Genomic DNA, 19473 nt, shown 5'->3' with positions numbered 1-19473 from the left:
GAAACAGTGAACACACTACTGACCCTCGCCAGGTCCAGCCTCCTGAGACAGGGTTACACCCGGCAGAAGGGATTGAAGAGCTAAGAGAGCCCAGGAAATATGGTTTGAAGCCCTCTTCCTGGGCATGGCAGTGGAATGAGGGACAGAGAAAAGATTATCCTTCTCACAAACCCTGGACTTGCACCAGCAGTGGTGACAACCCCTGAACCTGAGGCCTGAAAAGGTCCCAGGGACTTCTGGACACCTGGAGAGTCACCTTCACTCACAGGGTGTCTTCTGAGAGCCCAGGGCTCACTAAGCCTGGGTGCTAGGCACTGTAAGATTCCAGACGTGTGCAGGAGAGTCCTACCCACCAAAGCTAGAGTGCACCTGTGTGTGCATGAGTGTGAACGCATGTGCACTTTGATGAATGCTGAGGGAAATTCACTGCCTTTCTGAGACATAGAAGAAGCTCCAGGTTGGGAGTCTGGAGGCCTGGCTGTCTTGCAAGCTCAGCCACTAGTTCACTAGGTGACTATGAGAAATTCATTTCCTGTCCTGGTCTTATTTTCTCCATGTATAAAATGGGTTGAGCCTATTCCTAAGGCCCCATCCAGCCACAGTGACCTCAAGATATTATTTTGATCTGACTCACTTTCCAAAGGCCTTTCCCAGCCATGAATATCTGGTGTCTGTGAAGAGCTGTCTGGGTCAGCCTTGCATTTGTGTGACAAGCAGAGAATCAACAGCGAGATCCCTTAGCCAAGGCGTGCATCGGAACACATGTGTCCTGTGTATACCATTTATTGTTGATTCTGTACTCCAAATCTGTTACAAGCAGCATCCAGCAAAGAAGGACCCCCCACCTCGCCCACCAGGGCTCACACTCTATAAAACCCTGGGGGCCTAGAAAGCTCTAAATGCATCACCAAGCACCTGGGACTGTTTGCAATGACTCCCTAAGTGAGGCAAAATCGATCCACTTTTGAAGGCAGCATGAAGGCGATGAGTTGGTGAGAACAATCCCTCCTTGGGTGAAGAAGAAAGCTCAGACTGGGAGGAGTTTGGCCTGGAGGAGTGCCCACCCTGCCCCTCTCTGAACCACAGCCATGACCTCCTCCCCAAGACCACCACTGCCTCCCCAGCAACTCCAGTTCAGTTCCAACTGTGGGGTCTGTGGGTTGATTTCTTTGAGTGATTCATAGCTAAAGGCAGGTTACCTCCCGTCTCTATAGCAACTCCAGTTATCTAGTTATCTGTAGCTGCCTCCTCTTCATAAAATTCCTGAGTCTGGAAATGATTCCCAACACTGCACTACACAGACATCTGTGACAATGCTATTGCTGCCCGTGAAGAGTTCTGAGAACGGTGTTGTGCCTTTAAATACTGACGAGGAGGAAAAATATACACACAGCCCAACATTCCCTTGAGGAAAGCCAGTTTTTCTTTAATGGATGGATGAGTTTAACTTTTCCTGTATTTACAAAGCTTTGGATCCACACAGTACCAGGTGGCGTAGAATACTAAGATGACGGGGAGCAACAAGACAATGATTCCCATTTTCCTTGGTTTAGCAATGGAAGCCTAGGACAGGCCATGAATTCTTGTATGAGCTTAAAGAGAGAAGGAACACTCACTGCCTGTTAAATAATGTTGCAGAAGCAAGAGGTTTTAGATCCTCACACATGTACCACTCCTGCACAGGGCTATTGTGAGGGTTAAAAAGAAAATGTCTGCTAAGTGCTTTGAAGGGTATCTATGCAGAGTAAACATTTTTGAAAAACAGTGGTTCTAACCAGTTTTTATTGTCTTTCCTCCAATATTGACCCTCCACTCCAAATGGAGAACTGACAAGGAGGACTAGAAGCCAGTGAGCTGCGGAGAAAAGTGAACTCAACTCTGGGGAACCAAGCAGCTCACTTCAGCCCCAAGAAGTGAGCAAATGTGAAGAGCCAAGAGCCTGTTGGAAAGGAAACTCCACCCACCTTTTCTGGCAGCTTCCTGACCAGACAACATGGTTTAGAGAGACCACACGGCCTGCCAAGGAAGAGGAGGCTCAATGGTTCCCTCCAGTCTCTGATGGAGAAAGGACCAGGGGCACTCAGAAGGTCAGGAAAAGGGTCCACCAGCCCCACCCAGTGTGCTTCCCTGAGGAGTCATCTGAGGACAGCTACCCTCAGACCAGCCTTTGATCTGGAGGCACACGAGGTATCTTGGGCCAGAGAGAAAGATATTCCAAGGTCACGGCCAGTGCTATCAATACCCAGGGTCTGGGCTCAGCTTGACAGGTCACACTGGATGATGAAGACTCCTTCCTTACTTTTCTGATATCTCTGGCCCACTTGCACCCTTGCACAATGAGATGCTGGGGCTTCCTTACAAGGAGTCCTTTGAGGAATGCAGTGCCGAACCATGCTTCCTGTCTGGAGGAGAGTAGGCCATGCTTCCCCTTTGGGGCCCAGGGTCAACAAGGCAGGTCACCATTGGGAATGATGCTCAAGCCCCAAGCTCTAGGCTCATTTCTTTTCGGACCCTGGCAAACCCTGGTACATGTCTGCCAGGTACTATAAATATTTTGGAAACATTTTGGAGACCCAGATTTACCTTGGGGAAATAGTGTCTTTTGCCTCTAACAACATCTCTCCCAGATTTCCTGTGACGGAGAGTGAAAAGCTACAAAACGTACTAGCTCTTAACACACATCTGCTCCTGGACTCTTCGTCAGGGCCTGTCAGCACCATGCTGTTAAGGCTGAGGTGGATTTCTTATTTGTCTCATGCGGCAGAGGGAACTAGTAAAGGCCAGTCAGGATTTAGGGCAGATTTCCAGATCTGTACAGTATTGGCTTCAGCTCTTTTCTGGGACACCTGGAAGTCTCCATTTCACTGTTTCTTCTTCTAAAGTGGTATACCAGGTGTCCAGAGAAAGACATGCATCGTCATGAGTGTACTTTCTTGACCTGTGTGAATATGTGTGCAGCAGGAATGGTGGCCAGGGCAGGTATTCATGTGACTGCAACACTGAACCAAAGCACTCAACTGTTGTAACTAGACTACAGGCAGGGAGAAGCTTCAGAGAGGTCCCTGACCCAGTCTGACCTGTCTGTGTATCCATGTTGCCTGCTGTGTGTGAGAATGCTGAAGTTCAGTTTCTAGCTGACTGTAATGTCTATGAAGAATTTTACCACGGCCAGAGGGATTGCTGGGTTCTATTATACTTGGCTGTCCAATTAAAGGATCTCATCTCTGAGCTATTTCACTTCCCCAGATGCAGAGTGAAAATTAAAAACAGATATAGGGCATCTCATGCCCATAAAAGGCCCAAGCAGAGGAACCTCCAATGAGCAACAGACAGCTTGTTGGCAGGGTAGGGTGTGTGGTTGCATGGGCCTCTCTAGTTGAGATGCTTCTGACCTGCCCAGTTTGGGTGCCTGAAGGTCTGGCATTTAACACAATTTCCTGCTCAGGCCAGAGTATACCTACATCTTCTCCTCCACCGCTGCTAGCTGGGCCTTTGCAAGGACTGGCGGCAGGGGGAGGGCGGGCAGGGGCCTATCCTGATCTGTGGGGAGCCAGTTCCCAGGTAAGTCCATGCCATCTCCACAAGCCCCAGTCTTCTCCAGTAAAAGCCCCAGATGGAGGATCCTGGTGATGTCTCGTTTCTTGAACTGGGTACTAATCACACAGGTGTGTACAGTTTGTGAAAATCCATCAAACCTTACACTAGCATGCCCCCACTTTTCTGTATGTAGGTTACATTTCCAGACACAGTTAAAAGAGAAAAACTTGCAGGTGAACACAAGGACCCCCAGGTACTAGATTGCTTTCTCTATCCAATACCAATAAGCTGACTTTCATGTTTTGGGAAGGTCAGAATTTTTACATGATTTTATTCCTTAAAGGATTAAAATTTCCAAAGCAAAATTTGCAGTTCAGAAATACTCTCTAAAGAGGCAAAACTTGTTTCACCGGTGCCTTTCTTCCTTTTCCAGATAAAAATCACAAGAGAGATACTGATGATGGCTCTGCCTTCAGAAACTGAGCAGCCTCAGTTTTCCCTTTCTCTCTATCATAGCATCCTGAAAGCCAGGGCATTTGGCAGTTCTTGAAAAAGCAGCTAAAAGGTTTGAAGCCTCCATTGAGGAGAAAAGTCACCTTGTCTTCAGGAGCAGGAAATGAAGAGAGACTTTTCATTCGAGGGGACAGGGTGGAGCCATGCCACAAACAAGACGAGCAAAGAAGGGGAATCAACTTACATAATACTTGGGAGAGGGGCTGTCCCGGTGGAGAACTATTCCCGCAAAGTGGCAGGTGTGTGATAACTGTGTCTACAGAGGCCAGCAAGGGCACAGACACAGGGAAGGCACATTTTGGAGGAGAGCTGGCGAGCTTTAGAGGAGGGGCTTTCTTGAAAGAAGCCCAGGGATGTGAATTGGGACCACCACAGGATTTTTTCCATGGCGGGTTAGATCTCCCTGGTAGTAAGAAGGTTCTGCCAGAACCTCATCTGCAGGAGAACCAGGCAGGTCAGGAAAAGGTAGGGACGCCTTTCTCTAGGGGACCTGAGAGAGAGGGACAGGGAATGGTCTGTGGACCCAGAGGTAGAGGCAGCACAGTGAAATCCCGGGTCCTCTGGGGGTTCCACCGTCACCTAGCCCTTCCTCCAGCCCTCCTCTCTAACACTCATTGGGTGCCTTCATCTGCATCAGGACCGCATGGCTCCTCTCCTTGCAGCAGCAACAGCAGATGCAGGCAGCCAGGGAGCAGGCCAGGGCAATGATGCCGATGACAATGGCGGCAATGGCCAGTCCACTCTGGGCCCGGGTCATGCCCCCCGTGTCACGACTATCGGGGGTCTTAATGGTGGTCAGATCGGTGTAGTCCTTTGTGGAGCTAGTGAAGTCAGTGGCGGAGGAGATGGAGGTGGTGTCGGGGTAGCTGGACGTGCCTGGATATGTCGGTGTCTCTGGGTAGCTGGGCACCTCGGGGATCCCTGGGACCTGGACACTGGGAACAGCAACATTAACATTGATGATGATGAGGGACTGGCCACGGACACTGGCTGGGCTGAAACACACAGGGAGGCTGTCTGTCCCCAGCCTGGCCTTGTTGAGCAGGAGCCAATTGCGGAGCGGAAGGATGTCCGAGTCACACCTCCAGGGGTTGTCATAGAGCCGCAGCTCACACAGCTTCCCCAGGTGATCGAAGATGCCCAACGGCAGGTTCTCCAGCTGGTTGTTCTGCAGCTGGATGGTCAACAGGTTATTGACATTGGCGAAGAGGTTTCCGGGGAGCTGCCGAAGGCGGTTGTTCTGCAGGGAGATGTTCTGCAGGTTGGCCAACATGCGGAAGACGCTTCCATCCAGCTCCTGCAGTGCATTGGTGTGGAGGGACAGCTCCCGCAGCTCCACCAGTCCATTGAAGGCATCCGGGGAGATGTAGCTGATCTGGTTGCGGCTGAGGACCAGGACCTGCAGCTGGCGGAGGCTGCTGAAGACGTTATCGGGGAGGGAGGTGATGTGGTTGTCATAGAGCCACAGCTCCCGCAGGTTGTGCATGGGTCCAAAGATGCCGGGAGAGAGCTCCTTCAGGGAATTCCCAAAGAGCGTGAGCCGGTTGAGCTGGGGCAGCTGCAGGAAGATGCCGGGGGGCAGCTGGGAGATGTGGTTGTTGGACAGGTAGAGCTTCTGGAGGTTACGGTTGTTGTGGAAGAGGCCGGGCGACAGCATTCCAATCTGGTTCTGCTGCAGGGCCAGCTCTTGGAGGTTGCTGAGCCCGTCGAAACAGCCCATGGGGATGTCTGAGAGTCTGTTCTCATACAGCCGGAGGACCTGAAGGTTGCTCAGGTGCTGGAAGACCCGGGGTGAGAGGTGGGTGAGGCTGTTCTTGCCCAGATTGAGCTTGGTGAGGCCCACCAGGTGGTCGAAGACCCCATCAGGGATGTACTCCAAGTGGTTACCATGCAGCTGCAGCTCCTTGAGGTTGCTGAAGTGGGTGAAGTGGGCCGGCTGGATCTGTACCAATTGGTTGCTGGACAGCAGGAGCGACTCGAGGTTGTCCAGGCCCTGGAAGAGGCCAACAGGCAGGATCTGGAGCTTGTTGTTGGCAAGGCTGAGGTAGCGCAGCGAGCCAAGGTTGCGGAAGGCACCGGGAGCAATGTGGGCCAGCTCGTTCTTCTCAATCCGCAGTGCGATCAGGGCCGAGATGTTGAGGAAGGGGGACTCATTGAGCTCGGTGATGTGTGTGTTGAGGATCTGCAGGCTCATGGCGTTCCAGGGCAGCGGGGTGGGCACCACCGCGATGCGTGCCCCCGTGCACTCCACCTGGGAGGCCCTGGAGCAGGTGCACTCGCTCGGGCAGCCATAAAAAGCCAGACCCGCAGCCCAGGCCTGGCAGCCCACCAGCAGAAGGAGGTAATGCTTCGGTGGCATGGCCTCTGCAAGGGGAGAGAGAGCACGCGGGTCAGGACTGCCTCACCAACACTGCCGCTACTTTTAACCCAGCATCAACCTTGGGTGCCAAACGCTGGCTTGCCTTTGAACCCCATGACCACGTGCCCATCTCATGCTACCTATAGCTTGATCTGCAAGCCTCTTCATCTTCCCTGCCGGCCTTCCTACTTCCAGGCCGCTGCCCAAGCAATCCCCCCAACCTAGAGGGCTCTTCATCCTCATCCAAATCTTTCCCACACTTCACATGCCGCCACCTTAGGATTCCATAAGTCGGCTTTAGTCACCCTCCAATGCCGGTGGTTTCCCCAACCTCCCTCCTAACCCAGCCACAGAGGCCACATGTGGCATCCCCTGTGACCCCGTCTGCCTCCTCACTGCTCAGTAGGCTTCACAAGGGCAGGGCTGCTGGTGCCCCATCCTGAAGAGTCCCTTAAGTCAGGGACAGTATCTTATCCATCTCTGTGTCCCTCTCAGTTCCTGGACTTGCTGGCTGAACATGGCTTCCTCAGGAGAAACCAATAGGAAATGAGAATAAACCAGGCCTGAACCGGGGGGCAGATGCTGAGGCCATGAACATGGAGGCTGCTGGGAGGAGCTGCGACAGCCAACAGAGCTGGACCATGCAGTGATCTGGTGGAAAAGACTGCAGGGAAGCTCGGTTTTTGCTCTCCCTGGGCCCCGCCCAGCCCCATCACCACCAGCAACAGCCTGCCCTGTGTTAACCCTTTCACAGGTGTTTATCACGGTTTAATGCAAACCACCTTCTCAAAAAAAAAGGAAATTATCCACACCACTTCCTATCTCGCTGAAAGGACTGCTGTGGGTCAGCTGATGTTTGGAGTCTGCCTTCTGGGTACCAGTACCACTTTCCAAAAGAAACATCGAGTGGCCTTGAGTAAGTCCCAGAAAACTCAGGATGTACTTTGAGCTGAGAGGGCTTCCCTGGTGGCTCCTACAGTAAAGAATTTGCCTGCAATGTGGGAGACCCTGGTTTGATCCCGGAGTCAGGAAGATCCCCTGGAGATGGGAATGGCTACCCATTCTAGTATTCTTGTCTGGAGAATTCCATGGACAGAGGAGCCTGGCAGATTATTGTCCAGGGGCTCACAAAGAGTTGGACACACTGAAAGGTGGTAGGTAGGCCCAAATGTTCCCTCAGACACAGTACTGATCTGAGAATGGATCCATAATCATGGAAGTTTTGGTATTTGAGTTCAGGCCTATAAACTGTATAGAAAGTGGGAAATGGGACATGGGGGTTGGGCCCTATGTGAATATTTAAGGACCACTAACTAGTTGTTGGGGCTTCCCTGGTGGCTCAGAGGATAAAGCGTCTGCCTGCAATGCGGGAGACTCGGGTTCAATCCCTGGGTCGGGAAGATCCCCTGGAGAAGGAAATGGCAACCCACTCCAGTATTCTTGCCTGGAAAATCCCATGGACAGAGAAGCCTGGTAGGCTACAGTCCATGGGGTCGCTAGATCTTGAATGAAGTTTGAGGCCTCCAGGCTCAGCTTCCTCACCCTCAGTGATGCTGATAGCCACTGTCCCCACCTGGGGCCATTGTGAGGGGGCAGATAGGAGAAAGGCTGTGGAAGTGATCTGTACAGCATTGTGAAAATGTGTGAGCATGTGCCAAGCTCACCCACAATATGCCCTTATAGACTCTTGCAGGCAGGAAGGCCTCAAAGTGCTTTTAACCTTGGCATTCTTAGTCAAGTGATGAAGAATTTCTGTGTATGTGCAGAGCATCTGTAACTTCCATCTGAGGTTCAAAGAGGTCTGTAACTCCCAAAGGGTTAAGAACTGCTGATCATGCACTCCCATCATTTTAAGGGATGTAGGAAGCAGGGAAACTGAGGCTTAAAGCCTCAAGCCAAGATCTTCAGATACCTGATGAGAACTTTGAGTGTTAATGCAGTGCCTCTCCTTGCCTCTCCTTTTAATGAGCAAAAGCCCTGAGTCAGAGGAAAGAATTCAAATGATGGTCTATAAGGCCATAAACTACCTGGGTAGACAAGGTATTTCTTTGACCTCTCTTTGCTCCCTTGAACTCATGGGGTCCTGAGTCTGGTCCTTAACTCAGAATAGCCCAGGCTTCCTTACCTGGAACTCAGTGCAACCCTCCCCTGTCCCCCAGAAAGTTTACCCAAGTTCATCCCACCCCGGACCTTGATTGTTGCCTTAGTCACAACCCATCCAAGGCTTGACCTGCTGTGCTTTCACTTCAAAGACTCAAATAAGTATGTAAAACTGTAGAGAGAAGAAAGAAAAATAACAACTTAACTAATGAAATCAAGATGTAGAGGAAGTGGGCCAGAATAAGCTACGGACACATTTAAAAGGATGAACTTGTATAGACAAATGTCAGATCCAGAACTTGAGAGCAGAAAATTAACATCTTAGATAGGGGGCACTGAAAAAAGTGAATTAACATCCACCCTTAGATGTTAGGGCTTTTTAATTGATGGTAACAGAGAAGGAAGACTGCTCACAAAAGCTAATGTGATTGTAGATTGCATTAATAGAAGTGTTAAGTGTGGAACAAAGGAGGTGATTGTCTTCCTCTACACTGCCCTCATCAGTCCACATCAGCAGTGCTGATCTCAGTTTCACCCTGAACTTGAAGAAAACCAGTGATAAACTGGTCTCCTGAAGGACTTCTGGAGAAGAGTTTGAGGAGGGTGAAGGGATGCAGACACCAGAACATCCTTGCACCCACTGAAGGAACTGTGGATGAATAGCCAGAAGGAGAGATGTGAAGAATCTGCAAGTACTTTCTTAATATATGTCAAGGGCTGACTTGGGATAAAGAAAGCAGCCTTACTCATGTGGCCTCCAAGGTCCAAACCAGTGTGTAGAAGCTATGGGGTCACATATTTCAGTTCATCACCAAAGACAGCTTGTCAGAATCAGAATGGACAAACTTATAAGGTAGTAAGCTCCCCATCACTGACAGTGTTCAAATAGAAACTGAGCAACTACTTGGTAAGGATGCTGGAGAACACCGGGTAGAGTACTGAGCTGGATGACAGCTGGTGTTCTGTTCATCCCCAAGAGGTTAGGATTCTAAGGCTGGGTGTCAGAGCAAGGACATGAGAGCCATCTACCAAGACAATACAAGACAACAGTGTCTGCACTATCTACAAGACAATAGTGTCTGCACTCCCAAGGAAGTCTGTGCAGACTACAGCGGGTGTTCGCCCATCCCCTTGACATGTGTGTGAGAGAGATACACTCCCTGGACTAACTTACCAAAGGCGAAGCATCACTTCTGGTTATGAGCCATGCAGTACTCAGCTTCTGTGCCCAGAATACTTCAAAATGGTATTGTTGCCCAAGTATTAGAGAGTAAATTAAAGTGCCCATAACCTGGCGAGCCCAGGGCAGCCTCTCAAGTTTCCCCATCTATAAATGAGGGTGTGGGCCAAGGTACGCATCTCAGACCTCTCTGAGTTTGTACTCCCCAGCTGGGGAGGGGCATCAAACCAGGCCCAGGAAGGGCCCAGGGCCAGGGGAGGTACCTTGTGATTTGGGAGGAAGAAGAACAAGATAATTCCCTTATAGGAGCAGAGCCACTGTTGTTTAAAACAGACCACACTCAGCTTGACAAATATTGCAAGAATTTGCAGATTTTCCCCCTCATAAAACCGTCCTGTCTGCAGAGCCCATCCCAGCACCACATGCAGTGGGCTCCTAATTGCCAGCACTTGTTATTGTTGCAGCTGACACTGACTGCTCCAAAGGACCTCTGGGGAGCCCACTCCAAACCCAGCTGCAGAGCCTCCGGGGAGGGAGGGACCGCAGGAGCAGGGCTGGACGCAGGGCCTGCCCTTAGATTTCCAGTTAGGGTGGCCTGTGTCTGTGGCAGCCCGAGGCGCTCAGGAGCCCAGCACACAGCAGCCTAATAGCCCACGCTGCCCTGCGCCGCTTGGTAGCCGTGACAAATGCCAGTTAAAGTCCCACAAAGCTACTCTAATTACACCTTCCTCCTCCAAGCAGCCAAACGCATTCTCAGTCACTGCAGCGACCAGCCCCTGTCCTTGGAGGAGGCCCAGCCTGGCGTCTGTCGTGGGCCTGGGGAATTCACTGAGCCCACAGTACACAGAAGGACGGACAGACAGCTCACCTGGGCACTCTGACATGGTCCCTCCCCAGGAGGAGAAGTGCTCAGACCCGGAGCTCTGGCTCTGGGTCGCCTTAGCAAGAACTGCTTATATGACTCATGGGCAAACACATAATTAGCCTCGAAGCCCTGGGCTTTGTTGGCTGGTGGGTTGGGACTTTGGGGTTTAATACCATCATTCACATTCCCTAAACACGAGCTTCCATGGGAGGAGACGCCTTCTTATTTCAATGCCATGGAGCAAAGATTTTGGAAAGAGCCTAGGAGACGGATGAGCTACCTAGTCTTGACTCCAACCTGGAGTGTAAGTTTAGGTGAATTCTCCAGACCTCAGTTTCCCCTCCTGTAAAGACTCCCAAGGCCCCTGGGCAGCTCTGATATATTCCCAGAGACAGAATGGAGATTTGGCCTGAAGCCCCGCCATTCCCACCGCCCCCTACAGGTCGCATGGAACCACCAGCAGAGCCACCTTCTCTCTGAGGCCTGAGGACCTCGTATCCATCTTTGCAGGCCCACCATGTTTCAGAAGTTTTCCAGGCAGGGTAATCCCGCTTGTTAACTGGTGCATTTTCACATGGCCAATAGCTATTTCATGGATTGGGGAGCTCAGAGGGGACCTTTGGGAGGCCACCCCCTAGCCCATCTGGGGAAACTGAGCCCCAGACAGGAGACCTCTCTCCCTGGCCTGTGTCCTTCCCCCAGAGAGGCCTCCCAAAATGTGGCCTCGTGTGCACTGAATGTTGCCCCATTTACCGAGGGAGCTGTACTGTCTCTCCCTCACTCAGCCAGTGTCAGCCTCGGTCCAGCTGCTCCTCTGAACCTGGTCCACTGGATCTGAAGTCACTAAGAGGCTCACTGCATCCTAACCTCCCATCTCACTGATATGAGGTAACCACCCCCGACCCCAATCAGTACACAAACACTGTCTGGAAGTACCTGGGAAGTTTGCTTAACAGAATCGACCTCACGGCATCACATCAATGAGGATTACATGTAAAGCACTTAGACTCGCTCTTGGCCCCAAATGAGTACTAAATGTTACTTACAATTATTGTTTATCCACCTGTTGAGTAAAATCAGAATCTCTGGAGGCTCCATCCACAGAGCTCCTGACCCTGAGGTCTGGGGTGAGTGGGTGCCCAGGACCCTGCACATTTAACAAATCCCCTAAGTGACTCTGACACAGGGGTCCACAGCCCTTACCACCACTTGAGACCTAGGTCAGCTGGGACCCCACACTCCCGATATATATCATTTACTGCCAAGCAGTAAAGAGAGACTGAACCCTGAATGGGGGGAGCTAAAGGTCAGGCCACAGACCTGGTCCAGCCCCCTCTGTCGCTATTTCCTTCAGTGGTCCTTTCTCCATCCCTGTCATAAATCTGGGGTCTGAACTGAGTTGAATCCAGCAGTGGAGGCTACTTCCAGGAGCAACACTTAGAGGGCAAGGCATCAAAGGTATCAGGGTCCTCTGAGCCCATCTGATCTAACCATCTGGTCAATGTGTAGAGAGGAAAACTAAGGTACCCAGAGCAATGAGGGGTCTTGCCTAAGGTCACATAGTCAATGGAAGATTCCAGACACCCAGATCAGGGCTCTATCTAACCATAATGCTTGGTGACCCCCTGAACCTTAACATGAGGCTTTAGGACCTCATCAACCACGTGTCTGGCAGCACCTGGAAGCAGAAAGAGGTGGCTTCTCTCTCTCCATCCTACAATGATCTCAGGTTCATCTACAGTCCACCCTCTAGCTGCCCAGCATGACTGTTAAAGGTCAAGTGCCTCTCCCAACTCCCAGGCTGCATGGTCTGAGAGATGTTCTTCCTTAAGTCTGCCCTGATGCTTATGTTTGCTCAGTTTCACCTGAGTGCCCTGGAGGAGTGCAGGGAAGGAACCAGAGGGATTGATCCCATCATCTCAATTCACAGCCCCATTCAGGACTTTACCCCTAAACACATCCTGGAACCCCAAAGGAAGAGGGGCCACACCCTCATGCCCCACCGGGTTTAATCATTGACCCCATCTCTCATGGCCCACCAAAGTCAACATACAGTTCATTTGTTTAAAGAAGAAAATGAGAAAGAAAAAGCCAGTCCTTTCCAGCCCCAGGGTTAGGGGAGGCAGGGCTTCCTAAAGAGGCCAGAGCAGGGCTGTAATTAGGTTGGCAGAAGCGGCAGGAGATACTGAAACTTGCCAGCAGACCAAAGAGACACTCCTACTTGGGGCTTTTATTTTAAAAGCCTTGGGCTACAGCCCCTTTCTCAGGGTACCACCTGGGGGTGGGGGGGCAACTTTGATAAAATGGATCAACCTCTCCTCAAAGGATCTTGAAAGAAGTTTCTAAATCCCGTGTTCCCAAAGCCCAGGGAGGCAGTGAAACCGGAAGCTGGAGTCAGCCGTTGGTGGTCAGGACTCAGCGAAGCAAATTACCATGTGTGATCACTGCCCCAGGAGCGTGCGCTGGCAGGACAGAGTTAGAACAGCTTCTGCCCCAGCTCTCCTGACTTCGCCCCATCTGGATCTACTTCCACCCACACCCCACCACCCCTTCCTTTGCTGAGCAAGCCAAGTAGCGCCTCCAGCCCTGGGAGAGCCTTCCATGTCCTGACTTTCTGCAGGGTCTGTTCAGAACCCTTCCCCCTGGCCCTGACCTCTCTCACATACTTGTCTCCTCCCCACAGAGCCCGCCTGGCCAACTCAGGACCACAGGCAAATAGGACGGTCTGGCCCTGAATGTGCCCCAGATGTTCCATCGAGGCAGAGTGTAAGAAGTGGCAGCCATTAGAGAAGTTCTAAATTATGGAGCCAGTTGAGCTACGGTGATATAATCCTAAAGGAGAAGCCAGAGCATTTCAGTCTAGCACCTTCAGTCTGAGTGATGTGTCATCCAAGAGAGAGTCCCAGCCCGCTCGGAGGTCACGCGTCTGGCCCTGGACGTAGACTGGCACTCAGCATGGCTGGGAAACTCTAGAGAAGTTCTGGTTTTCCACAGTTGGTTCCTTGGCCCCACTTCTGCCTCTATGTGTGAGGAGAGAAGCTGGTAAAGGTACAACAGTCACAGTCTTAAATGCAAACCACCCTCATCACAAATCCATCTGCAGCCCTGACTCTCTCCGCCCAAAGCCTTTAGCGGCAAGACAAGAGGGGGAAGTGGCCTAAGCCACACACAAACTTAGCATCCAGAAAAACTCTGAATCCACAGCGGAATTCCAAACTGGAATCCAAACCAGACACCAGAACATCTGCTGAAGCTGCTTTCGTAGCAACTGTGAGTCAGTCTATGAAAAGAGGACAGTTCTTGCCGGGGAAGCCCCCAGCAATCCCTGAGAGACCCAAATTCACCATGGACCACTGGTGCCCACCATAGTAAGTGCTGAAGAAGAGGACCTGGGTTTGAATCATCTGAAACTTAAAAAAGAGAAAACTCTTCTTCCGATGGAGCTAGTATCCTGAAAGAGGTACACTTGCTGGGTAACTGGTGTGATAATTTAGTCAACTTTCCACGCGTCTTGCCAACCTAAAACATTTTCTCAGCATCTCAGGTCGACATCAGGGACGGGTAGGACAAGTGGAGCCACAGGCGGGTCAGGGATCAGGAGAGGCGGGCTGCGGCCCCAGGCGCCTGGGCAGCAGGGAGGCGCGTTCTGAGAGCATCCTCAGGCACCACGCCAGCCCTGCCTCTTCTGGACTCTTCCCCGGGGGAGCGGGGTCAGCAGAAAGGGGGGTGGGTAGCCAGGGTCCTTCCAGTCCGGTAGGAGGGAGGGAGGAGGCAGGGGGCCAACCCGCCTACTTACCAGCAGCTCGGCGCCCGCCCGCCCGCTTGCCGTCGACCAGAGGGAGCCGGAGAGGAGGACGTGGGGCGGCTCAAGGCTGCAGCATGAGTGCGGCTCCTGGGTCCTCCGCGTATTTAAGGGCTGCCCAGCGTGAGTCACCGCCAGGGGCAGTGTCGGCGCGGTGGCAGGGAGGGGCGCGCGCGCCACTGCAGCGCCCGACGTGCGAGGACAGCGGCGCGGCATCCCCCGGGGAGGCAAGCCTGCCGCGCTCACGGGAGGGGGTTTCCTTCTGCCAGATGTTGTGCTGTTTTTTTGGCCCGGGAACCGGGGTGGGAAGAGAGCGTTGTTTGTTTTTTTGAACACGTTTTCCTCTTGTCTCTATTTCCCCAGTGTTTCTTTTGGACTCTCAGTGGCATTGGCTGCTGCGGTTCTAAGAAAGGGCTGTGGCTCTAGAAAAAGCATCCGTCTTTTCCGTTTAAACCTTCTACTCAGAAGTAATTTCAAGTTTACAGAACATTTGCAAGAATAATACAAGGAACCCTCTTATTTGCTTAACCCAGTTGACCCTGTGCTAACATTTTGGGAAAATTCTGAGGCAAGTTACCCCCAGGGTGTTACTCCTAAAAACAGTGTTTCAATTCCCTTCTGACATCATCCTCTGTTCCCTCACTGCCCCTCGCAGAAGTGGGTACACAGGGCAGTCAGGGGACCTGTCAGAGTGAGGATCTCCCTATGGCCCGCACCCCTGCATTGGAGCCACCAACCTGCTGCCCCAAGTGGGAGGGTAAGAAACCATTTCTGTGCATAGCATCACCAAGGGTCTGGGAAGGGAAGAAAGAAGTCATAGTTGGAGGGGTGGGGAGGCTGTTAGGCCCCAGCTTCTCCAAGGTGGAGCCTCAACAAGGTATGAGCCACGCTGGGCTAAGCCACCTGCCCTCCTCGGTGCAAGTTACCCTCGCAGCCAAGTGGGGAGAGCGATATTTACACACAGTGCCTCATGGGATGCCGAGAGTCTTAATTAATGTTTGCACTGTGCTTTGAGATCTGTGATGAAAGGAAAACATAAAAGTGCATAGTGTTATTATTGAAATAGTCATTTGGGTGGCTTGCCATGGTCAAGCCCTTCAACCTGAATCATGCCGCATGCCTCCTCACCATGGCCCCATGATTCAGAGCCAGAAGCAAAAAGTACCCAGTCCATTAAGTCATACTGGCCCAAGACGGGCAGGCAGAACTTGGAGGGGATCCCCACACAGCTCCCAGCTGTCCTCTTCAGCCACCAGCCTCCCTTCCAAATAATAGTCCATGTGGAGAACTCCCCCCGAACCCTTACTCCCCTGGAACCTCCACAGCCCCAAATCTGAGTCTTCAGCTGCATTTCCTTAGAACCTACAAGAATAAGAATATTCCCTCTTTACTTTCTTTCCTCCCTTCCCAATCCTGACACCCAGCTGCCCTGTGCTAAGCCCCGTCCTGGGAGCTGTTGGACAAGACAGGGATGAATCAGAAACATTTCCCGCCATTCAGTGAGCACCTACTGTGAACCAGAAAGCGCACAGGCGTTTATTGCATTTATGCATTACTTTGTCTACACTGGGTTTCACAGCTTCACCACTATTGACATTTGGGGTCAGAGGATTCTTTGTCATGGGAGCTGTCCTATGTATTGTAGGATGCTTAGGCATCCCTGACCTCTACCTGGGGCTTCCTGGGTGGCGCTAGTGGTAAAGAACCCGCCTGCCAGTGCAGGGGTTGTTGGAAATGCTGGTTTGATCCCTGGGTCAGGAAGATCCCCTGGAGTAGGGCATGGCCACCCATTCCAGTATTCTTGCCCAGAGAATCCCATGGACAGAGGAACCTGGTGGGTTACAGTCCATGGGTTCTCAAAGAGTCAGATATGACTGAAGCAACTTTGCATCCATACGTGCAAGACCTCTGCCCACTAGACACCAAAAACATCCCTCCCAAGTTGTGACAACCAAAAATGTCTCTACCCAGTGCCAAACGTCCCCTAGGAAGTCAATACACACACACACTCGTGTGCATACACATAGACATGGCCAAGAACCAATGATTACCAAATAAACCTGTGAGTGGGAGTAATTGCCCACATTTTACAGATAGAAAAACTGAGGCCCTGGGCAGTTAACTAATTTCCCCAAGGCCACCTACTAAGTGGCGAATCTAAAATTCATACCTTAGATTCTTTGTTGTATGCTATTTCCACCACATTGTATATACATGCTTGGATATACATAATAATATAGATAGAAGTGTGACTGTGTGGTGATTGGTGCAGAGTAAGGATTCGAAGGGGAGGCCCCTGACAGAAGGTCACTGATAGAAGCTTCCCTGGGATAAGGTTGATACCTCTGGGTGCATTTGAAGGGATAGGACTTGAGTTTCATGTAATAAGTGACCTAAAAAGATTAGCAGAGGGAATTCCTTGGTGGCCCAGTGGTTAGGACTCGGTGCTTTCATTGCTTTGGCCCAGGTTCAATCCCTTCTTAGGGAGCTAAGATCCCACAAGCCTCACGGTGGGGCAAAAATAATAGATAAATAATTTTGTAATTAAAAATAGAAAGATGAGTTGGATCTGGAAATGCAGAGACAATTAAGGAAAATCATGGAGTCAGAGCAAGAAGGAGAGAGAGCTCACAGTCAAACACTGCATGAGCCCAAGGTGCTCATGGCCCCACAGGGGCGGCCTGGGGCACCTTTTCGAGGGTTGGGATGCCCCTCTGCAGACAGTAGGGAGCCCCCAAAGGTTTTGGAGGAGGGGACTGGCACAGTCCAAGCCATACTTCTGGAGGTGTAGTACAGCAGGGTTCCCAGGTTTCACGGAGGACCCATGGGTACTCACAGATAAAGCACTTTCCAGAGCACTTCTATCATTCTCTCTGTCCTTAGGACCAGCCCTAGGTTTCAGTACAGTAACTGGGCTGTGCGGAGAGGACTGTTTCCCACATTAACAGTGGGCAAGAGTTGCACACAACCATATATAAAATAGAGAAACATCAAGGACCTACTGTATAGCACAGAGAACTAAATTCAGTATCTTGTAATAACCTATAATAGAAAAGAATTGAGAAAAAAGAATATGTAAGATCCCCTGGAGAAGAGATAAGGCTACCCCCTCCGGTATTCTTGGGCTTCCATGGTGGCTCAGCTGGTAAAGAATCTGCCTGCAGTGCGAGAGACCTGGGTTTAATCCCTGGGTTGGGAAGATCCCCTGGAGAAGGAAACAGCTACCCACTCTAGTATTGTGGCCTGGAGAATTCCACAGACTGTATAGTCCATGGGGTTGCAAAGAGTCGGACACGACTGAGCGACTTTCACTTCACGTACATATAACCGAATCACTTTGCTATACAATTGAAAGTAACACAATATTGTAAATCAACTATACTTCAATTTTTTAAAAAAGAGAGTGTTTGTGGGGATCTAGCTACAGGACATCTGGGTTTCTGCTCACTGAGGCCCTCTTTTTCATGGGGAGGCATATTCTCTGCTACAGGGAAAGCGAAATGATCCAAGCCAGTCCCCAGAAGTGAGATCTATTACTGGTGAAAGTAAAAGCCTGATTCACTCCCTGCAGGCCCTGTAAACTTCAGAGCTCACTTTCCAGCCCCCCTGGGAGAACCAGAAGGGCCAGGTTGTCTCAGAGTTTCAGGGAACTCTGCCCTCCCACCCACACACGATTCTCTAATTTGGGAAACAAGCACAGAAGCCAGGGAATTGGGGGCCATGTGATCTAGCCTCCCCCCTGGGGAGGAAGCCCCTCCACCTCCACCTCAAGAGATGAAGTTATAACTGTGCTTGGTCTGCTTCCAGGGTGGGGAGGTCATTACCACACAGTAAAGTCCCCTGGTAGTTGAGCAGAATAAAAAACATGGAGACACTTAGGCGTGGGAAAGATGTGTGTGGTCTTATGCACTTTGATGGGAATATAAACTGGTGGAGCAGTAGGTACCAAAATTCAAAATGTGTAAATCCATTTACCAGCATCAATGCCACATACACAGATGGGAAACTATATGGGCAAGAAGCTACATGTTCAAGATGGGTCCATGCAGCATTGTTGGCAATAATAGATCGTTGTAAGCAGTGCAGATGTCCATCCCATAAGACAATGATTCCACGCATCCTGAAACCCCTGCTGCTGCTGCTGCTGCTGCTGCTGCTGCTAAGTCGCTTCAGTCGTGTCCGACTCTGTGCGGCCCCATAGACGGCAGCCCACCAGGCTCCCCCGTCCCTGGGATTCTCCAGGCAAGAACACTGAAGTGGGTTGCCATTTCCTTCTCCAATGCATGCAAGTGAAAAGTGAAAGTGAAGTCGCTCAGTCGTACCAAGCAGCTAATTTAAAAGATGGGGTTCATCTCTGTTTGCTAAGAAAGAAAAATATATGATGTTTTCAGCAGACTAATATATAGTGTGTTAGTTGCTCAGTCACGCCTGACTCTTTGCACCCCATGGGCTGGAGCCTGCCAGGCTGTTCTGTCCATGAAATTCTCCAGGCAAGAATACTGGAGTGGGTTGCCATTCCCTACTTCAGTAGATCTTCCCAACCCAGGGATAGAACCGGGGTTTCCTGCATTGCAGGCAGATTCTTTACCATCTGAGCCACCAAGGAAGTGCATGATTGCACTAACTGGTTTTAGGAAAACACTCTGTTGATCACGATCACTCAAAAACTTCGGTTTTCCCACTGCATGGCTCTTCAGTGCCTATGGGGTCAGCCCGGCACGGGCATCCAGGGCCTGTCCCCTTACTTCTCTCCTTTCCAAGGTGGCCCTGTTCAGCCGTCACCTGTTCTTCCCCTCCCAGGGGGCCCAGCTGTCTTGCAGCCAGAGAAGGCCATGGCCCCTGAGTTCCAGAGGCATGGCTGTGGTTCCAAGCTCATTCCCACAGCTCTGGCTTCTCTCTGAAGGAGGAGTTTTAGGTTTTTCCTCAGAGCAGTGAATCCCAAAGCCAGGCATCGCTTTTGCTCACCTGGACAGCCTTTCATAACAGGACTGGGATGCAGCCACCACCTGTCTCTGATTACTTACTCTGTTTTATAAAAAACCAACACATACAAGGAGGAACAACAGAGGACAGTGCAGGTGAGAGAAAATTTCAACCAGCTATACATCTGTATTTGT

At 51.1% G+C, this 19473-nt stretch overlaps 1 protein-coding gene across 2 annotated transcripts; it reads right to left on the bottom strand.

The window, feature by feature from the left end:
• Positions 1406–14453, bottom strand: LRRC15 (leucine rich repeat containing 15). Of its 2 annotated transcripts, XM_005675101.3 has the most exons (3): positions 14351–14414; positions 13421–13574; positions 1406–6414 (listed from the first exon to the last, which is right to left on the bottom strand). In XM_005675101.3, exon 3 carries the CDS (start codon positions 6407–6409, stop codon positions 4655–4657), a length of 1755 nt encoding a protein of 584 aa, XP_005675158.2. In that variant the 5' UTR covers positions 6410–6414; positions 13421–13574; positions 14351–14414; the 3' UTR covers positions 1406–4654. The 2 variants fall into 2 exon arrangements, with proteins under 2 accessions (XP_005675158.2, XP_005675157.2); XM_005675100.3 differs by lacking the exon at positions 13421–13574 and having other exon boundaries at positions 14351–14453.

This window comes from Capra hircus, chromosome 1 (genome assembly GCF_001704415.2).
Source record: "Capra hircus breed San Clemente chromosome 1, ASM170441v1, whole genome shotgun sequence".
Taxonomy (NCBI): domain Eukaryota; kingdom Metazoa; phylum Chordata; class Mammalia; order Artiodactyla; family Bovidae; genus Capra; species Capra hircus.
The sequence above is the reverse complement of the archived record's forward strand: the minus strand, read 5'-3'. Positions and strand labels throughout refer to the sequence as shown.